Source organism: Oryctolagus cuniculus, chromosome 19 (assembly GCF_051225735.1).
Source record: "Oryctolagus cuniculus isolate XC-2025 breed Fujian yellow rabbit chromosome 19, ASM5122573v1, whole genome shotgun sequence".
Lineage (NCBI taxonomy): Eukaryota > Metazoa > Chordata > Mammalia > Lagomorpha > Leporidae > Oryctolagus > Oryctolagus cuniculus.
This window is the reverse complement of record NC_142885.1, coordinates 42,992,555-43,013,444: the sequence shown is the minus strand read 5'-3', so window position 1 is coordinate 43,013,444 and position 20,890 is coordinate 42,992,555. Positions and strand designations below refer to the sequence as shown.

The following is a 20,890-nucleotide window of genomic DNA, read 5'->3' as shown; positions in this document are numbered from 1 at the left end:
TGTCATGACAGCAAATGCCTCCCGTCAGCTCTGCCAAGGGCAAGGCCACTGGACACGGAACTGCCCTGGGTGTCGAAGGACTCCTGGTTCAGAACCACAGACCCTGTGGCCCTGAGCTAAAAAAAAGCATTTGGCTCTGCCCAGCCTCCGCCCAGCTTCCAGCTCCAGCCACTGCTATTGAGGGGGTGGCCTAGGGTCAGTGACATGCAAGTTGCCTATTTCTATGAGCCTCCTATTCAGCTCTCCTCCTAGTCCAGCCATGTAATGCAAGTCAGCAGGGGGCCTCCCTTAAAGGAGATTTGCATCTCTTGCAATCTCTTCCAGCACCCCATGGATAGGTCTGGGCCTCACACACCCAGCAGGCCTTAAAAGTCTATCCAATAGCATTAAGCTTAGAAAGCCCTCCCTGCCAGTTCCTAAACACAGGGCTTTCAGTAACAGCTAACTCAGATAGTCCTGCACCTATTTGGACAGGTCCTCACTGAGGACTTAAAGGGCCTATCTCTTAAGGTGGGTGCACAATAATCCATAATGTAGATGGTTAAATGTAAATGATTTGTTAGTCTGTCTCCTTTCCCAGCCTGAGACTCTAGTCTTGTACATTGGTTTAACTTCCTAGCAAAACTGGCTACTGGGTATCCAGAGGAAAACAAAGCATTGCTAGTCCATTAGAGTGTTAATTATTTAACCCTTATCCTCACCCCTGGGGAGAGAAAACCTGCCCCAGAGAGGATATGGGCCATGCAGCAAATTCCTACTCCTGCAAACTTCAGGCAGTCCCAGTTTTCTCTATCAGGTTCCCAGATACAGGAAAACAGCACAGTTCCTAAACCAGGCTCTCGACAGGCAGCCAAAGCAGAGACCCCTCCTTTGGGGGAAAGAGTAAACCACAGCCTTTGCTCAACTAAAGGATGCTATGACTAAAGCCCTGTGCTAGGACTGCCAAATCCACAGAGACCCTCCCAGCTGCACATCACTGGGAGGAAGGGAGGTACCTTAGGAGGGTTAACTCAGGATCTGGGACCTGGTAAGCAACCTGTGGGCTACTTTTCTAAAACCTTAGACATGGTTGCACAAGGATAGCCTCACTGCCTAAAGACAATGGCAGCGGCTGCCTTGCTGACAGAGGAGGTATCTAGAATTACAGTGGGACAAGACATCGCCCTTTATACCCCACACCAAATAAATTCTCTATTAGAGCAAAAGGGCTCTCACTGGCTCACAGATCGCAGAATACTAAAATATCAGGTCCTCCTTCTAAAAAACCCTCAGGTAAAAATAAGGCATTGCTCTACTCTAACCCAGGGGGAAAGTGGTCCCCTCCACTCCTCTGCTGAGACTATAGACTTGATCTATGCCAGCAGAAGGGACCTAAAAGACAGCCCCCTGACTAACACACATGAAGTTTGGTTCAAGATGGAAGCAGCTTTGTCAGATGGGACCTGCTTCTCCGGGTATGCAACAGTTACGGCATGGCACGTTACTGAAGCGTGCTCTGCCCCCAGGAACTTTTGCTCAGTTAGCAAACTGATTGCCTTAACTAGAGCTCTAGATCACACAGGGGATTTGTAAGGCACCTTCACTCTGCATGGAGACCTCAGACTTGTGGTAAGGTAGAAAGAGCCAACCAGGCTCTATGGAAAACATCACAAGGATAAAAATGTGTGCTTGGTAAGTAAGGTTTAGAAGGAAAGAGTGTTCTTGGCAAGAAGGGTTAAAAAGGAAAGAGCTTTTTAAATAAGGAAAGGACATGGTTGTAAGAATCCTGATGGCTAGTTTACTCTAGACTGGAATGGAAATGATGGCATGTTTCAAGTAAGTTGAAGAGGGTGTGTGGAAGTCACAAAAGGTTATGAAAGAAAGAAATTGGACATGCTAAGTGCTGTTCTGGGGGGTGTCTGTGCCATGTTCTAGGAAGAATGTTGTCTCTCGGTCAATCAGACTGGACAGGTACAAATCCAAATTCGTACTTTTCCTGGACAAAGCCAAGCAGCTCCAGGACCAGGCCAAGCAGGGCTGGGATTTGTGGCCTGACATCTGGTCATGGAAATCCTGGCTATTTCTTCTCCTTGGCGCAATAACTTCTGTAATCTTGATGCTTCTCCTTGCACCGTGTTTTTGGTTTTTTTTTGTTTGTTTGTTTGTTTGTTTTGTTTTGTTTTGTCTTTTTTTTTGACAGGCAGATTGGACAGTGAGGGAGAGAGACAGAGAGAAAGGTCTTCTTTTGCCATTGGTTCACCCTCCAATTGCAGCCGAGGCCGGTGCACTGCAGTCGGCGCACCACACTGATCCGAAGGCAGGAGTCAGGTACTTCTCCTGGTCTCCCATGGGGTGCAGGGCCCAAGCACCTGGGCCATCCTCCACTGCACTCCCTGGCCACAGCAGAGAGCTGGCCTGGAAGAGGGGCAACCGGGACAGAATCCGGCGCCCCAACCGGGACTAGAACTCGGTGTGCCGGCGCCATAAGCGGAGCATTAGCCTATGAGCCACGGCGCTGGCTCCGTTTTTATTTTCTGTTTGTTAGAGAGGTGGGAGTGGGGGCAGAAGCTGGAGGAGAACTCAACCGGCGCTCCGTGTGGGTGGCACTTGAACCATCCTGAACCGTCCCTGCTGCCTCCCAGGAGCCACGTCAGCAGGAAGGTGGAGTCAGGAATGAAACCCACTCGCTCTAATACGGGACATGGGTGTGTCTCAGCCACGGGCTTCTCATCTGCCTGAGCGCCAGTTCCCAGAGGGCTAAGCAAGAGCACCAGGTTAGGGGTAAAGACGAGGAAGAACTGGCCTGGGGAATGGGGTGGAGTCCTTAAGCACAAACTGGGGCGAAACTTCAGCAGGGAGATCGCATCTGGGACAGATGGGAGGACAGAGGTGCAGGCCACCCACCTGCAGCTGAGCTCCAGGGAGAGGGGACAGCCCTTGGTCAGACCAGCCCCTTCTCAGGGGGGAGGGCGCCAGAGAGGCACACCTGGGGCTCGGCGGTGTGCCCCCGCTGAGCCTTCCCTTCAGAACTCCTGTTTGGACAGACATTCTCAAGAGCTAACCCCGAAAAGAGTTGGTTCAAACCAGCGTCTGCTCTCCTTGCGACGTACGGAAGAGCCCAGGATTCTCAACACCTGTCTCCCTCGTGCTCCCACTCTTAGCAGCAGGTAGCCAGAGCTGAGAGTCACACCGCCCTCCAAGAGTGGGTCCCGCCTGCACACACCCACATGCACACCAGCTTTAGCCATGTCCTTTTATTGAGCCATTTGTATGGGAATGGTGATCAGGGAGTTGTCACACCCCACCACGGGGCCCTGCCACGGAGGAGGCGGGCTCAGCAGTCGCTGGGGTAGTTTCTGGGATGGTGTCCCAGTGCAGGCCAATGGCGGTGACGAATAAGCCAGCTCGGCCACTGATGAATCAGAGCACGGTGTTTGGGTCCAAGGGGACAGCATAGAAGATTACGCCTGTGTCTTTCCCAAAGGAAAGGAAGCGACCCTCGTCAGTCACAAAGTTCAGCGTCTTCAGATAGTTGCTGTATGACCCAGACACCTCGATCACTGACTCCCCTGGGTGCAGAAAGATCTCCTCCAGGTCTCCCAGCTTGCCACTCACGTAGTCGCTCCACACCTTGCCATAGCGCACCTGGAGACTGGGGCGGGTGGGAGGGCAGGAACGGGGACACTGATTAGGTCATCAGAGTTCAGGACCTTTTGACCTGCACGTGGAGTCCTCCAAACTGGACGCTAGGATGAGCAGTCCCTGCTAGTTGCCCCAAAAGTGTAGGCCGGGTGAGCCCTGGAGGACCACACAAAGAACTTCAGCTCCTGGCCTGGCTGACAGCAGGTGCAGAGAAGGAAGGCAGCTTGCCCAGAGTCTCCCACATACCGCAAATGGCAGGCCTTGAATTTGGAGTCCAGCTTCCTACGATGCCCCACCCTATTCCCGCACTTGTGGAAGCAAAGGGATTTTCTAACAGCTGAGTGGCTCCCTTGTGGGAGAGGGAAGAGGCTTGTCCCTGCTGTCCCAGGAGGCAGATCGAGGATCAGGGGACACATTTTGGCTCTGCACGTGATAGAATTTTCCGACTAGCAATGGAGTGGGGACTGCTCAAGAGAGGCGTTGAGCAAAGTTGCAGGGCACCCAGCAGGGATATTGGAAAGAAACTTTAAACCGCAGAAGGCGGGTGGGCTGGGCTGGTCGACTTCCAGGCCCCTGAGAGTTAGTGGTTATTAATGATTTGCCACCACCAGGCATATTCGGGGAGGGAGGAGTCCAAAGGGTACGGTTCTGGAAGCCGAGTCCTCTCACAGCTATCCCCATATCCTGCCTCACTAGGGACCTGTTGGTTGAGGCACAGGTGGCCCAGAGTGAAAGAGCACTTCCTGAGCTAGTAAGAACTTGAGGAACACGGAAGAGCCTTACCCCACGATATTGAAGCTGTTGACCCGGACACGGATGGCTGTGATGGGCCCTTCCAGCTGGAGGCCGGAGTGGGAGAATGGCTCTCCCTCCTCCCCTTCCGTACTCGCCACTGTAGGAGGAGGCCCTGGCCTGGACTGCAGTGGAAAGAAAGGGGGGCTTGGAGGCAAGGACCTCCCAGTTCCCACCACTCAGGGGCGGCCCTGCAAGCCTTGGCCACCAGCCGAGCAGGGGCCCCTTCCCGCCACCCCACCACCAGAGTCCCAGCGGCTCACTTACTGGCACTGGCAGAGGCCGAGGCACAGAGAAGGCCCAGGAGCATGAAGGTCCACATCGTGAGGCTGCAGGGGGAAGAAGAGAGCAGAGGGGGAGGTTTCCCCCTTTCCCTCTGGCCTCCGGGTGGCCTGACCCTTCAGCTCCCACCTAGCCAGACCCAGGCTCAAGGTGCACAGCACTGTCCACAGCCTGCAGTGCATCCTCCAGACCTGATGTTCCAGGGTCCAACTGTCTCTGGCCCGCCCTTGGTCTGGCTGTAGCCACGCCCTCCTTTTCCCCTCCAAGCAGAAGGTCAGCGCTCACTTTTGGCGAGCGCTGTGTCCTTACACAGCCAGGATGGGGACTTTCTGAATTAAGACTGGAGGATAGGCCTCAGCCTGGAGACGGCTGAATTTCCTGAACCCAGCATCAGAGCCAACACCGACAAGCTGGCCGCTGGAGTGCAGTAGGTGAGTCCTCCGCCCCTGGAGCCGCCATCCCATATGGGCACCGGTTCAAGTCCCGTCTGCTCCACTTCTGATCCAGCTCTCTGCTAGTGCCCTGGGAAGGCGGTGGAAGATGGCCCAAGCACTTGGGACTCTACACCCCCTTGGGAGACCTGGAAGAAGCTCCAGGCTCCTGGCTCAGATTGGCCCAGCTCTGGCCATTGTGGCCATGTGGGGGAGTGAACCAGCAGATGGATCTTTGTCACGATTCTTTGTCCACCGACACACGCCTGGCCTTTCCCAGTCACCTGAGTATCCCAGGTTCCTAGTCCTTCAACTGACAGCTGACACATCTCTGCACCTAAGATAGCTTCAACCCAGGTGCCCACTTCACTAACACTCCCTGCCACTCAATCCAGGCATCCCCTTCCCCAGACCAGATCAGATCTGAATCCCCACCCCCTCAAAGGCAGACCCAGGAATCCCTAACACCTCTCACCTGGGAGCTTCAGGTGCAAGGTAACCCCTTAGAACCTTCCAGAACTTTTATACCAGCTCCAAGCCTTCCCTCCTGCTCTTTATCAAGGGAACCTCACCTCCTGAGCAAACAAGGTCAACCTCTTGGGATCAGGTGTTGGGCAGGGTCTGTCCTTCCCGGAAAGCTTAGGGATGACAAGGTGGGGTCCACTCGGCCGAGTGCCAGAGCCCAGGAGGGGCAGGACAAGCTTGAGACATGGTCACCGCAGCTTTTGATGAATTCATTTTATTTATTAAGTGTGGGAAGGGAGAGAGAGAGAGAGCAAGGTCTTCATCCACTGGTCACTCCCCACATGGTTGCAATGGCCAGAACTGAGCCGATCCGATGGATTGCTATGGAAGTTCCCCCATCTGGGGAGAGAACCATCACATGGAAGACCTCTCTCTCTCTCTCTCTCTCTCTGCGTCCTTTTCTCTGTCTGTGTAACACTGACTTTAAATAAATAAATAAATGTTTAAAAAAAGAATTTTTCCCCTTCTTTCCTGATATTTTGATACAAAATAAAAAAAAAAAAAAAACGAAGAAAAAAAAACGAAAAAACAAAATAAAAAAAAAAAAGAAGAAAAAAAAACGAAGAACAAGCAGGCAGTAAAGTTTGAAGAATGGCATGGCAAACACCCGTACAACCATATACCACTTTATGGATTCTATCACATCATGGGGACTATCTTGTACATTAGCAAGTCTAGCCAGCCAGCCAGCCTCAACCTGCCAGCCCCTTCTCAAACCATCTGTCTCTGAGAAGGGTGACTTGGGCTGCAAGTTGCCCCCCTCCCAAGAGACGTCATTCCAGGGAGCATGAGGGAAGCTGAGGCACTGAGTGGGTGCAGGTGCTCCTTGCAGCAGGGTGGGGCTGGGCCCCTGCCCCAGACTCTCAGACACCATGGCAGAAAGGTCCTGGAGCCCTCCCCACCCTCGGGTCTGAGACTTCAGAGTGGGTGTCAGACTCCTTCGGCCCCGCGAGGGTGGATCTCTCCACCTCAAGCCCCGAGTCCTGTTGTCTGGCGTCTCCAGGACTGGCCCCTGTGACCCCTCTGAGTCAGCAGGTCTTCCAAGAAGACAGAAGCATGGAGGCCAGGGAGGGGCTGGAGTAAGTAGCATCGCTTATCAGTGGCTCCTGACCCGTCGCTCAGGGCATCCCACTCCCTCCCCTCCAGCTGACTCATCATCTGGGACTGGGGGCTCAGCCCAAATGGCAAAGTGAGTCCCGCCCTCCAGAGCCTGAAGTAGGGCGGCGCACTTCCCGGAGCGCAGGTGCACCCAGGCCAGGAACGCCAAGGTGTCTCCTCTCTTCTCCTTGGCCTTCAGGTAACCTTTGACGGAACTGTCTCATCACCCAGCCAATGGGCTTGGCCTTGTCCCTTGTCCTCTGTCTGCCTTTCACTGCTGATTCTCTCCCTTGATGCCTGCAGGAAACACCCAGGGCCCTTAAGACAGAGGCCCTGAAGGGGTCTCAGGGCCCCGCCCGGTCCTTTCCAGGAGTCCACATTTGCCCATGTAGTGACTGAAGCACCAGCGCAGAGCGGGAAGGCGGTGGAACACCAAGCTCCCACCTGTCCATCTGTTCACACTAGAATTTGTAACACTATTTATTTAGGGGGCCGGTGTTGTGGCGTTGTGGGTAAAGCTGCTGGCAGCAATGCCAGCACCCCGTGTATGGGCACCAGTTCGTGTCCCGGCTGCTCCACTTCCAACCCAGCTCCCTACTAATGCGCCTGGGAAAGAGGCAGAGAATGGCCCAAGTGCCTGGACCCCAGCTCCCATGTGGGAGACCCGGATGAAGCTCCTGGATCCTGGCTTTGGCCTGGTCCAGGCCTGTCCGTTGTGGTCATCTGGGAAGTGAAGCCAGGAATGGAAGATCTTTCTCTTTCTCTCTTTTCTCTCTGCCACTCTTTCAAATAAGACATAAATATATTTTTTAATGGCTACCACATTGAGGATGGGACAGCCCAAAGCCAGGAGCCAGGCTTCTCTCTTAGGGTCTCAGACATGGCAACAGGGTCCCAAATATTTGTTCCCTTGTCTGCTACCTTCCGAGGCGTGTTCGAGGGAATTAGATGGGAAGCAGGTAGCTAGGACTCGAACCAGCACTTCAACTTACAGGATGCACTGCTAGAATCCAAAAGTTCTACTTTTGAAATTTATGTTTATTAAAAAAGCTTTCTATAAAAAATAATAAAAAGTAAAAATGAAATAAGTTATAGGATTCTGGTGTAGCAGGTAGGCAGTTTAACCCGCTGTGCCACAATGCCGGTCCTCTCTTTGGCAATTTTAAAACGTGTTTATTTTCTTTTCCTTGAAAGGTAGAGTGACAGGGAGAGAGAGAGAGATGGGGATCTTCCATCCACGGTTTCGCTCTCCACGTGCCCGCACAGCAGGCCTAGGCCAGGCTGAAGCCACAAGCCAGGGACTCTATCTGGGCTCCCACATGAGCAGCAGGGCCCAAGCACTTGTGCATCATCTGTTGTCTCCCAGGATGCATTAGGGGAGCTGGAGTGGAAGTGGAGCAGCTGGGAGTCCAACCGGGAACTCTGATGTGGGATGCAGACATCCGAAGCGGTGGCTTAATCTGTTGCCCCGAACCCCTGCCCCCTGTTTTCCATTTAACCCAGGGGCCCGGCCTACTGCCCCTGAAAATGTCAAGGACGTTGCCTTAAACTTCACCCAGCCCCAGTGCTACAGGCTATGGAAGTCCAAAGGTCTTTGTGTTTTCAGTGTTTTGCTTGGCAAAGCAGCTGTATGCAGGAGCCAGTGCCATGCTGGCTGTTTCCAAGCTCCTCCAATGAGAACTTGCCCATCCTGCATCTCCACACACCAGCTGTCTGCTGCGTCATCTATAAAATGCCCCCTGCACCCCCACACCATGGGGGAAGCAGCTTGGAACCGTCACATGCTCCTGCCTCCTTTGAGCCAATGACACAGCTCCTCTCTCAAAGGACCAGCAACACAGGTTGTGTTTTGACCAAGAGGGCAGCGGAGCTACCTAGCTCAGAGCAACCTGAACTTGTCACGTGTGACAAGGAGTTCCAGGGAGTTCTTCTCAGGACTTCGCAAAAGTGACAGAGGAAAGGGAGGCCATGGCTTCCAAGTCACTGGGTCCCTGCCTTATCCTCCCCTCCTGTGTGGCCTGAAAACGACAAAGCAGCCTTTGCCCTCTTTTCGAGTCTTGGTGCAATCCAGACCCCATGGTGGGACTGAGCCTCCTTCACCTGTCAAAAGACAAAATACAACAAGTTTAATCGAAAAGATCCTAACTGGCTTTTGTCTGTGATTCTAGAATCAGGCTGAACACTTCTGTGTATAAAATAGGACAGGTGTTCCTGTGGACCCCCTCCTTCGCCCCTTTCCAGGTCCTTGTCCTCGGTCTAAGTCACCCCAGGTTAGGCAGGCACACACCACCCAGAAGCCTAACGCCGCTTCTCGGCTCCTCCTTTTACTGTCGGTTCGCCCGGCAAATTCACATAAGGACTGATCATGCCAGAATTCGGAAGCATGTCATTGTCCCTCACTCGAGAGAGGTGACGCTGCGCAGACACCATGTGGGTATACGGCCTTGACCTAATGAATCAAGGATGTCCCCCAGTAAGCACAGGAGAAATATAGTGAGTCTGTGAGTGATAAGAGCCTGTCACTCCAGGCTGCTGCCTCACAGGCAACAGTTGAAACTTAGGGAGAGAGAGCTCCAACAGTGAAAACGACAATGTAGCAAACAACGCAGCAATGCCTAGTCAGCCACCCCCAAATATCCATGGGATGAACTTAGACGATCTCCAGGCAGTAACCAACGCGAGGTCATCCCATCCGCACCCAGTGAGGATCCCCACGTTTGTGGCAGTCCCCAGGCACCCAGGCTCTCAGGACAGCAGCTAGACCTCATCCCACCCGCTTGTTTGCCGTTAATCTCGAAGTGAACACAGAATTCAGGCCCTGGATTCCAACGCCTGTAAAAAGGCTTCTGCTAACCTAGGGCCGAGGATATGCTTGTGTCTTTCCAGAGAATGCGGGACAGCCCATTCGGGTACCAGCCAGAAACATCAAGCCTGCAACTCTCAGCCAAAAAGAACCAGCTGAACAAGACTGAGAGTCTGCCTTGTTAGTGGATGCACCTGCCCTATCATCCTACCCTGAGAAAGTGCCTATAGCCACATCTGCTACTGCTTTATACCCCACTAGCTCTGGTCAGCCACTCAAACGGTCCATAGCCTGTGTGCAGTCACGCCATTCCTGATTACCATTGTTCCTCATTCCTTTCCCTATCTGAGCAAGCACTCCTGTGGCCTCCCATTTTAAGCACTGGTTAGTCAACAATGGGTAAGATCCTCTGGGAGACAACCTAAGAGAAGCACAGCCACGTGCAGAGACCACATGGAAACGGGGTCAGCAATGGTATGGCCAAGAATCATGCCTCCCATTGCTCAAAAATAAATGAAAAGGAAGAAATGTGGTGGAAAGAGAAGGTCATGCCAAGATGGCCGCTGACAATGGAAACTGCCTGGCAACAGGCTATGATTGGATGGCTTCGGGAAACAACATGACAATGGAGCCTGACTGACAACAGGCTGTGATTGGATGCCTTCGGGAACCACATGGCAATGCAGCCTGCCTGGCAACCGGCTGTGATTGGATGGCTTCAGAAACTGCCTGGCAACAGGCTGTGATTGGTTAGGGCATAGACCGCCCCTTGACACGATTGACTGCCTTGGATATTTAGGCTGCTCTACCAACTGAAGTAAACAAGTCTGTGGGCTGCTCACCTCTGGCTTGCTTTCACCTGACACCTGGGGTCTGTGTGGTGACTCCATGCCTCTTCCCCTACCACGCTCCTACTCTCAGAAGGAATCCACCACAACATCACAGTCCCCAGAGCTATGACTACCAGCTTATTTTTGTCTTCCTAGAGACACACTTCTTGAAATAGCCCTCGCCTCTGGGAATCCTCACCTCCCATTCATTCCTTAGCAAATTGCAGCCTGCTTCAGCCGATTCCTGCAGGCCACTGAAGCTGTGCTTGTCAAGATAATGAATGACCTCCTCACGGCCACCATGCAAGAAACGGAGATCTTTGCTTTTCTCCATTTCTCCTGGCCTTAGCCACTGCTTGGAATTTCTCTCTTGCCTTCTCCTTGCCTCCCATACCACTCCATTCTCTAGTTCTTTTTTCCCTATTTATTGATTTGAAATGCAGACAGAGAAGGAGAGAGATCTTCCATCCATTGGTTCACTCCCCAGATGCCTACAACAGCTGGGGCTGGGCCTGCATAAAGCCAGGAGCCAGGAGCTCCATCCAAGATGGGTAGCAAGAACTGAATCACTTGAGCCATTATCAGAGGCAGGGAGCTGGACCAGAAGGAGTGTAGCCAGGTCTCCAATGGGCACTCCAGTATGGGATGCAGCGTGGTGCCTTGACCTGCTGTGCCACAACATTAACCTCCATTCTATAGTTCTGTAACTGCCTCCTCTTTGTACCAACCAACACTGGTGTTTCCCAGTTCGCTTACTCCGGCCTTTCTCCTTTTCTATACCTGTTGCTTTCCTGAATGGCTTCTTCCACACCCAGCACATGAACTTCACTGTAGCACTTGAACTTCACTATTTATGTGCTGATGACCTTTGAGTAAGCTGGCCTTTGTAACCCTAGGGGTGAACCTGAAGGGCACTATGCTAAGGGAAATCAGGCACAGAGAGACAAATACATACCACATCCCACTTAGGTGTAGAATCTAAGAAATACCAACTCAGAATTTGAGAGCAGGGTGGCCGTCAGCAGGGGCCAGAGTAATGACACAGTGGGCTAAGCGGCTTCCCATATCAGAGGCTGATCTGAGTCCCAGCTGCTCCAGTTCTGATCCAGCTTCCTGCTGATGCACCTGGGGAAGCAGTGGAGGGTGGCCTAACTGCTTGGGTCCCTGCTACCCATGTGGGAGGCCTAGATGAGATTCTAGGCTCCTGATTACAGCCTGGACCAGCCCCAGCAATTGTAGCTGTTTGGGATGTAAATCAGTGGATGGAAGATCTCTCCCTGTCTCTCCCTCTCTCTGTCATTCTGCCTTTCAAATAAATAATCTTTACAAAAAAAAAAAAAACAAAAAACAAAAAAAAAAAAAAAACAAAGCGGTAGTCATGAGAGGCTTGGCAGAACACTGGATGGAGAGAGGCAAGATGTTGATCAGAGCATACAGAGTTTCAGGTGAAAGGAAGAAGCAGCCTTTAGTGATCAATAGATCTCATGGAATGGTGACTTTCGTCAGAATTGCTAAAAGTAGATCGTAAATGTTTTCACCACAAATGAGTATGTAAGGCAATGGCTTTATTATCAGCCTGACTTAATTCTTCCTCAGGTTCACACATGAGAACATGACTCTGCTGGGCTCAAGGGAGGCTGGGGAGACAACTCACGTTTTTTTGTTTTTTTGTTGTTGCTGTTGTTGTTTTCTTCAGTATTCTGGAACTGGCAATGCTGGATGTACAAACCTTATAAATTTACTAAAAATCACTTTCACACTTGAAAAGGGTAAGATCTATGATATTGATAGCTCAAAAAGAATTCCAATGGCATAATATTCTGTGATGGAATTTGTGGTGGAATGAGAAGGCCATGCCAAGATGGCCGCTGACAACGGAAACTGCCTGGCAACACGCTGTGACTGGATGGCTTTGGAAACTGCCTGGCAACAGGCTGTGATTGGTTAGGGCATAGACCACCCCTTGACCAGATTGGCTGCCTTGGCTCTATAAGCTGCTGTACCAACTGAAATAAATGAGTGTTCCATCTGCTTGCATCTGGCCTGCTTTCACCCACACCTGGGGTCTGTGTGGTGACTCCACGCCTCTTGCCCCCACCATGCTCCTCCTCTCAGAATGGATCCACAGCAACATCTGGTGCCCAAGGAATTGTTATAAAAACATGCTAGTGGTGGGCTTCTTTTTATAGTGCTTGGGTTTTTTGTTTTTGTTTTTGTTTTTTACAAAATTACATGTCTGTAACTTCTCTTTGTCTAACTGGGCGAAATATGATTTTGACATTGCCCTCTATGGGAAGCAATATGTTACTGCCCACCACTACCATCGAAACCTAAAACTGCCAATATTTTAGAGTCCTCGAAATTCTTCCCAAACCCACTTTCTGTCCTCACTGACTCTATCCAGCCATCCTAATGATTCCCCTGAATTCTAACTAACCCCTTGTACTTGGGGCAATCAAAGATGAAAATGTCTCTACTTTGGAATTTACTTTTGTAAAAAATTTATTTCCATGCTCTATGAAAGGCAGACAGAGATGTCCCATCCATTGGTTCACTCCCTAAATGCCCACGACAGGCAGGCTGGGCAAGACTGAAGCCAGGAGCCCAGAACTCAATGCAGGCCTCCCACATGGTTGGCATTAACAGGAAGCTGGACTCAAAAGTGAAGCCAGGCTGTGGAGTAGTGGGTAAAGCTGCAGCCTGCAGTGCTGGCATTCTGTATGGGCGCCGGTTCGAGTCCCGGCTACTCCACTTGTGATCCAGCTCTCTGCTATGGCCTGGGAAAGCAGTAGAAGATGCTCCAAGTCCTTGGGTCCCTGTATCCACGTGGGACACCCAGAAGAGGCTCCTGGCTTTAGATCGGCCCAGCTCCGGCCGTTGTAGCCATCTGGGAGTGAACCAGCAGATGTCAAGACCTCTCTCTCTCTCTGCCTCTGCCTCTCTGTAACTCTCAAATAAATATATTTTTTGAAAAAGACTTAAAAAACAATAGTAGAGCCAGGCCTTGAACTCAGGCACTCAGATATGGGACTCAGCCCCTAGTGGCAACTTAACCACCATACTAAGTACCTGCCCCAGAATTTCCACTTTGGCTGTGGTGTTGGCCAAGTTCACACTGTTGAAATGGTGGGTCCCTAAGGAAAGACTCTCCGATTTTTTTTTTTTCCACAGGCAGAGTGGACAGTGAGGGAGAGAGACAGAGAGAAAGGTCTTCCTTTGCCGTTGGTTCACACATGAATGGCCGCCGAGGCCGGCCCGCTGCGGCCAGCGCACGACACTGATCCGAAGGCAGGAGTCAGGTGCTTTTCCTGGTCTCCCATGGGGTGCAGGGCCCAAGGACGTGGGCTATCCTCCACTGCACTCCCTGGCCACAACAGAGAGCTGGCCTGGAAGAGGGGCAACCGGTACAGAATCCGGCACCCCGACCGGGACTAGAACTGGGTCTGCCGGCGCCCTAAGCGGAACATTAGCCTATGAGCCACGGCGCTGGCCCTGTTTTTATTTTCTGTTTGTTAGAGAGGTGGGAGTGGGGGCAGAAGCTGGAGGAGAACTCAACCGGCTCTCCCGTGTGGGTGGCACTTGAACCATCCTGAACCGTCCCTGCTGCCTCCCAGCAGCCACGTCAGCAGGAAGGTGGAGTCAGGAATGAAACCCACTCGCTCTAATACGGGACATGGGTGTGTCTCAGCCACGGGCTTCTCATCTGCCTGAGCGCCAGTTCCCAGAGGGCTAAGCAAGAGCACCAGGTTAGGGGTAAAGACGAGGAAGAACTGGCCTGGGGAATGGGGTGGAGTCCTTAAGCACAAACTGGGGCGAAACTTCAGCAGGGAGATCGCATCTGGGACAGATGGGAGGACAGAGGTGCAGGCCACCCACCTGCAGCTGAGCTCCAGGGAGAGGGGACAGCCTTTGGTCAGAGAAGCCAGCCCCTTCTCAGGGGGGAGGGCGCCAGAGAGGCTCACCTGGGGCTCGGCGGTGTGCCCCCGCTGAGCCTTCCCTTCAGAACTCCTGTTTGGACAGACATTCTCAAGAGCTAACCCCGAAAAGAGTTGGCTCAAACCAGCGTCTCCTCTCCTTGCGACGTACGGAAGAGCCCAGGATTCTCAACACCTGTCTCCCTCGTGCTCCCACTCTTAGCAGCAGGTAGCCAGAGCTGAGAGTCACACCGCCCTCCAAGAGTGGGTCCCGCCTGCACACACCCACATGCACACCAGCTTTAGCCATGTCCTTTTATTGAGCCATTTGTATGGGAATGGTGATCAGGGAGTTGTCACACCCCACCACGGGGCCCTGCCACGGAGGAGGCGGGCTCAGCAGTTGCTGGGGTAGTTTCTGGGATGGTGTCCCAGTGCAGGCCAATGGCGGTGATGAATAAGCCAGCTCGGCCACTGATGAATCGGAGCACGGCGTCGATGTCCAAGGGGACAGCATACAACATTATGCCTGTGTCTTTCCCAAAGGAAAGGAAGCGACCCTCATCAGTCACAAAGTTCAGCGTCTTCAGGTAGTTGCTGTATGACCCAGACACCGCGATCACTGACTCCCCTGGGTGCAGAAAGATCTCCTCCAGGTCTCCCAGCTTGCCACCCACGTAGTCGCTCCACACCTGGCCGTAGCGCACCTGGAGACTGGGGACGGGTGGGAGGGCAGGAACTGGGACACTGATTAGGTCATCAGAGTTCAGGACCGTTTGGCCTGCACGTGGAGTCCTCCAAACTGGACGCTAGGATGAGCAGTCCCTGCTAGTTGCCCCAAAAGTGTAGGCCGGGTGAGCCCTGGAGGACCACACAAAGAACTTCAGCTCCTGGCCTGGCTGACAGCAGGTGCAGAGAAGGAAGGCAGCTTGCCCGGAGTCACCCACACACAGCACATGGCAGGCCTTGAATTTGGAGTCCAGCCTCCTACGATGCCCCTCCCCCATTCCCGCACTTGTGGAAGCAAAGGGATTTTCTAACAGCTGAGTGGCTCCCTTGTGGGAGAGGGAAGAGGCTTGTCCCTGCTGTCCCAGGAGGCAGATCCAGGATCAGGGGACACACTTTGGCTCTGCACGTGATAGAATTTTCCGACTAGCAATGGAGTGGGGACTGCTCAAGAGAGGCGTTGAGCAAAGTTGCAGGGCACCCAGCAGGGATATTGGAAAGAAACTTTAAACCGCAGAAGGCGGGTGGGCTGGGCTGGTCGACTTCCAGGCCCCTGAGAGTTAGTGGTTATTAATGATTTGCCACCACCAAGCATATTCGGGGAGGAAGGAGTCCAAAGGGTACGGTTCTGGAAGCCCAGTCCTCTCACAGCTATCCCCATATCCTGCCTCACTAGGGACCTGTTGGTTGTGGCACAGGTGGCCCAGAGTGAAAGAGCACTTCCTGAGCTAGTAAGAGCTTGAGGAACTCGGAGGAGCCTTACCCCACGATATTGAAGCTGTAGACCCGGACACGGATGGCTGTGATGGGCCCTTCCAGCTGGAGGCCGGAGTGGGAGAATGGCTCTCCCTCCTCCCCTTCCGTACTCGCCACTGTAGGAGGAGGACCTGGCCTGGACTGCAGTGGAAAGAAAGGGGGGCTTGGAGGCAAGGACCTCCCAGTTCCCACCGCTCAGGGGCGGCCCTGCAAGCCTTGGCCACCAGCCGAGCAGGGGCCCCTTCCCGCCACCCCACCACCAGAGTCCCAGCGGCTCACTTACTGGCACTGGCAGAGGCCGAGGCACAGAGAAGGCCCAGGAGCATGAAGGTCCACATCGTGAGGCTGCAGGGGGAAGAAGAGAGCAGAGGGGGAGGTTTCCCCCTTTCCCTCTGGCCTCCGGGTGGCCTGACCCTTCAGCTCCCACCTAGCCAGACCCAGGCTCAAGGTGCACAGCACTGTCCACAGCCTGCAGTGCCATCCTCCAGACCTGGTGTTCCTTGGTCTGCTCCAGCAAGGTCCAGCTCTCTGCTAGTGCCCTGGGAAGGCGGTGGAAGATGGCCCAAGCACTTGAGCCCCTGCACCCCCTTGGGAGACCTGGAAGAAGCTCCAGGCTCCTGGCTCAGATTGGCCCAGCTCTGGCCATTGCGGCCATGTGGGGGAGTGAACCAGCAGATGGGATCTTTGTCACGATTCTTTGTCCACCGACACACGCCTGGCCTTTCCCAGTCACCTGAGTGTCCCAGGTTCCTAGTCCTTCAACTGACAGCTGACACATCTCTGCACCTAAGATAGCTTCAACCCAGGTGCCCACTTCAGTAACACTCCCTGCCACTCAATCCAGGCATCCCCTTCCCCAGACCAGATCAGATCTGAATCCCCACCCCCTCAAAGGCAGACCCAGGAATCCCCAACACCTCTCACCTGGGAGCTTCAGGAGCAAGGTAACCCCTTAGAACCTTCCAGAACTTTTATACCAGCTCCTAGCCCTCCCTCCTGCTCTTTTTTTTTTTTTTTTTTTTTTTTTTTTTTTTTTTTTTTGACAGGCAGAGTGGACAGTGAGAGAGAGACAGAGAGAAATGTTTTCCTTTGCCGTTGGTTCACCCTCCAATGGCGCTGATCCCAAGGCAGGAGCCAGGTGCTTCTCCTGGTCTCCCATGGGGTGCAGGGCCCAAGCACTTGTGCCTTCCTCCACTGCACTCCCAGGCCACAGCAGAGAGCTGGCCTGGAAGAGGGAAAACCGGGACTAGAACCCAGTGTGCCGGCGCCGCTAAGTGGAGGATTAGCCTAGTGAGCTGGGGCGCCGGCCCCTCCTACTCTTTATCAAGTGAAGCTCACCTCCTGAGCAAACAAGGTCAACCTCTTGGCATCAGGTGTTGGGCAGGGTCTGTGCCTCTCGTAAAGCTTACGGATGACAAGGTGGGATCCACTTGGCTGAGTGCCAAGGCCAGGAGGGGCAGGACAAGCTTGAGGCATGGTCACCAGAAGCTTTTGATTAATTTATTTTATTTATTCAGTGTGGCAAGGGAGAGAGAGAGAGAGAGAGAGAGAGAGAGAGAGACAGAGAAGTCTTCATCCACTGGTCACTCCCCACATGGCCGCAATGGCCAGAACTGAGCCGATCCGATGGATCGCTATGGAAGTTCCCCCATCTGGGGAGTGAACCAGCACATGGAAGACCTCTCTCTCTCTGTCTCTCTCTCTCTCTCTCTCTCTCTCTCTCTCTGCCTCTTCTTCTCTGTGTAACTCTGACCTTCAAATAAATAAATCTTTAAAAAAAAAGAATTTTTCCCTCTCTTTCCTGATATTTTATTACAAAAAAAAAAAAAAGGCAAAAACACCCCAAGCAGGCAGTAAAGTTTAAAGAATGGCATGGCAAACGCCCGTACAACCATATACCACTTTATGGATTCTATCACATCATGGGGACTATCTTGTACATTAGCAAGGCTAGCCAGCCAGCCAGCCTCAACCTGCCAGCCCCTTCTCAAACCATCTCTGTCTCTGAGAAGGGTGACTTGGGCTGCAAGTTGCCCCCCTCCCAAGAGACGTCATTCTAGCGAGCATGAGGGAAGCTGAGGGGCTGAGGGGGTGCAGGTCCTCCTTGGGGCAGGGTGGGGCTGGGCTTTAGGTGCCCCCCTGCCCTGGACTCTCAGACACCATGGCAGAAAGGTCCTGGAGCCGTAGCCCACCCTTGGGTCTGGAACCTCGGAGTGGGTGTCAGACTCCTTCGGCCCCGCGAGGGTGGATCTCTCGCCACCTCAAGCCCCGAGTCCTCTTGTCTGGCGTCTCCAGAATTGCTACTCTTGTTTAGTTTATTTTCTCTTTGTTTCCAGAACACAGGACAATCAAACACCTGTCTCTGAGAATTGCCCAGTCATATTATTGTATGTCATTTCATCCCCTAAAATAACATGACACAGGTGTCGTCCCGTATCTACTAACAGGAAACAGGCTGGCCTGGGGTGGGTGGCAGATTTGAATGTCCACCAGCTTCGCCCGCTATCGTGGTCTGGAAGTCTGTTTTTGGAGAGTGGCCATCAGCCAAGACAGCCACTCCCCAGGAGAGCCTCAAGCAGGACAAGGCTTCTGTTCGTGGGGCCAGGGGGCATCTGTCGGGTCAGACGGAGGAGGCAGCTGAAGGAAACGCATGAAATAACAGAAACAAGGGCTTTTTTATTATTATACTTAAAGATTCCAGAGGGGGAAGGTAACATGACTTGTATGGCCAGTGGGAAGGTTAGCAGGGAGGGACTGCAGAGAGAGAGAGAGAGAGAGAGAGAGGACCAAAGCTGTCATTGGGCCAGGGCATTCTCCAAGCAGGTTTCCCGTGGGGCGATCTAATTGGAGGGTTTAGCTCCAGCAGGCATGGTTCCTGGAGGCCACGCTGTGAAGGACAGATGGGCACCGCGGCCCCTGTGCACAGCCCGTGTGGAGTGGGGTCAGTGGAGTCAGTCATGTGGGTTGCATCCAGCTGTCCCACCAGGTGAAGGGCTGGTAACCGGGCCCCAGCTCCTGGGGTGAGCAGCCTGGACGCCATGGCAGCACAAATCCTGGGAACTCACTACGCTCTGAGGGCAGAGTGCGAAATTCTTTTGCAAGCATTTGGGTGTGTGAACCAGTGAATGAGAGTGCTTTCTCTCTCTCTCTCTCTCTCTCTCTGCACCTCACGTTAGAAAAACAAAAACAGGGCTGGTGCCGTGGCTCACTAGGCTAATCCTCCGCCTTGCAGCGCCAGCACACTGGGTTCTAGTCCCAGTCGGGGTGCCGGATTCTGTCCCTGTTGCCCCTCTTCCAGGCCAGCTCTCTGCTGTGGCCTGGGAGTGCAGTGGAGGATGGCCCAAGTGGTTGGGCCCTGCACCCCATGAGAGACCAGGATAAGCACCTGGCTCCTGCCATCGGATCAGTGCGGTGCGCTGGCCGCGGCGGCCATTGGAGGGTGAACCAACGGCAAAGGAAGACCTTTCTCTCTGTCTCTCTCTCACTCTCCACTCTGCCTGTCAAAAAAAAAAAAAAAAACAAAAACAAAACAAAAAAACAAAAAAAATTCACATAAGGACTGATCATGCCAGAATTCGGAAGCATGTCATTGTCCCTCACTCGAGAGAGGTGACGCTCCGGAGATACCATGTGGGCATGCGGCCTTGACCTAATGAATCAAGGATGTCCTCCAGTAAGCACTGGACAAATATAGTGAGTCTGTGAGTGATAAAAGCCTGTCACTTCAGGCTGCTGCCTCACAGGCAACAGTTGAAACTTAGGGAGAGAGAGCTCCAACAGTGAAAACGACAATGTAGCAAACAACCCAGCAATGCCTAGTCAGCCACCCCCCAAATATCCATGGGATGAACTTAGACGATCTCCAAGCAGTAACCAATGCGAGGTCATCCCATCCGTACCCAGTGAGGATCCCCACGTTTGTGGCAGTCCCCAGGCACCCCAGGCTCTCAGGACAGCTGCTAGACCCCATCCCACCCACATGTTTGCCGTTAATGTGGGGAGCAACTCGGACTAGACTAAGTTACTGGAATTAAGACTTATTCTATGCATCTGCTCTCCCACAATATGGCGCTGAGAAGGGAGAACCAGCTTCTACACAGCTGCCTCCAGTTCAACCAATAAACTGTAGGACCTGCTCCTGATTGGAGGAGAGCAGCATACTCAGCTTGTGGGTAGAAGAGTTGGAATTGGTGGAAGAGGACTATAAAGGAGGAGAGAGACAACATGCACCAGGAACATCTAAGGGGAACATCTGAGGGAACACCTGTGCAGCCCCCAAGAGAGCCGGCCGGCGGTGTGCCGCTCCCCTGCGGAAGTGGGGAAAGTGGCAGGGGGAACCGCCCCTCCACGGAGGTGGAAGTGTTGGTAGCCAACCTGGGAAGAACCAGCAGCAAACCCGGGGAGGGCCGAGCAGACAAAAGAACAGCTCAGGGTCCTGTGTCATTCCTCCACGAAGAGGGGGAGCGACATAATGGTGCCGTGACTCGGATATGAAGCCTAGGCAGGGCTTAGTGCCGCTCCTCCGCGAAGAGGGGGAGCAACAGTTAATCTCGAAGTGAACACAGAATTCAGGCCCTGGATTCCAACGCCTGTAAAAAGGCTTCTGCTAACCAAGGGCCGAGGATATGCTTGTGTCTTTCCAGAGAATGCGGGACAGCCCATTTGGGTACCAGCCAGAAACATCAAGCCTGCAACTGTCAGCCAACCAGAACCAGCTGAACACGACTGAGAGTCTGCCTTGTTAGCGGATGCACCTGCCCTATCATCCTACCCTGAGAAGGTGCCCATAGCCACATCTGCTACTGCTTTATACCCCACTAGCTCTGGTCAGCCACTCAAACGGCCCACAGCCTGTGTGCAGTCATGCCATTCCTGATTACCATTGTTCTTCATTCCTATCCCTATCTGAGCAAGCACTCCTGTGGCCTCCCGTTTTAAGCACTGGTTAGTCAACAATGGGTAAGATCCCCTGGGAGACAACCTAAGAGAAGCACAGCCACGTGCAGAGACCACATGGAAACGGGGTCAGCAATGGTCTGGCCAAGAATCATGCCTCCCATTGCTCAAAAATAAATGAAAAGGAAGAAATGTGGTGGAAAGAGAAGGTCATGC

The 20,890-nt window shown here is 53.1% G+C and overlaps 1 protein-coding gene across 1 annotated transcript; it reads right to left on the bottom strand.

The window, feature by feature from the left end:
* Positions 1–3,399: 3,399 nt before the first annotated feature.
* Positions 3,400–16,116, bottom strand: LOC138843153 (zymogen granule membrane protein 16-like). Its single transcript, XM_089320810.1, has 7 exons — positions 16,062–16,116; positions 15,786–15,894; positions 14,664–15,010; positions 14,345–14,390; positions 4,681–4,742; positions 4,508–4,538; positions 3,400–3,631 (listed from the first exon to the last, which is right to left on the bottom strand). Exons 1-7 carry the CDS (start codon positions 16,114–16,116, stop codon positions 3,400–3,402), a joined length of 882 nt encoding a protein of 293 aa, XP_089176936.1.
* Positions 16,117–20,890: the final 4,774 nt, after the last annotated feature.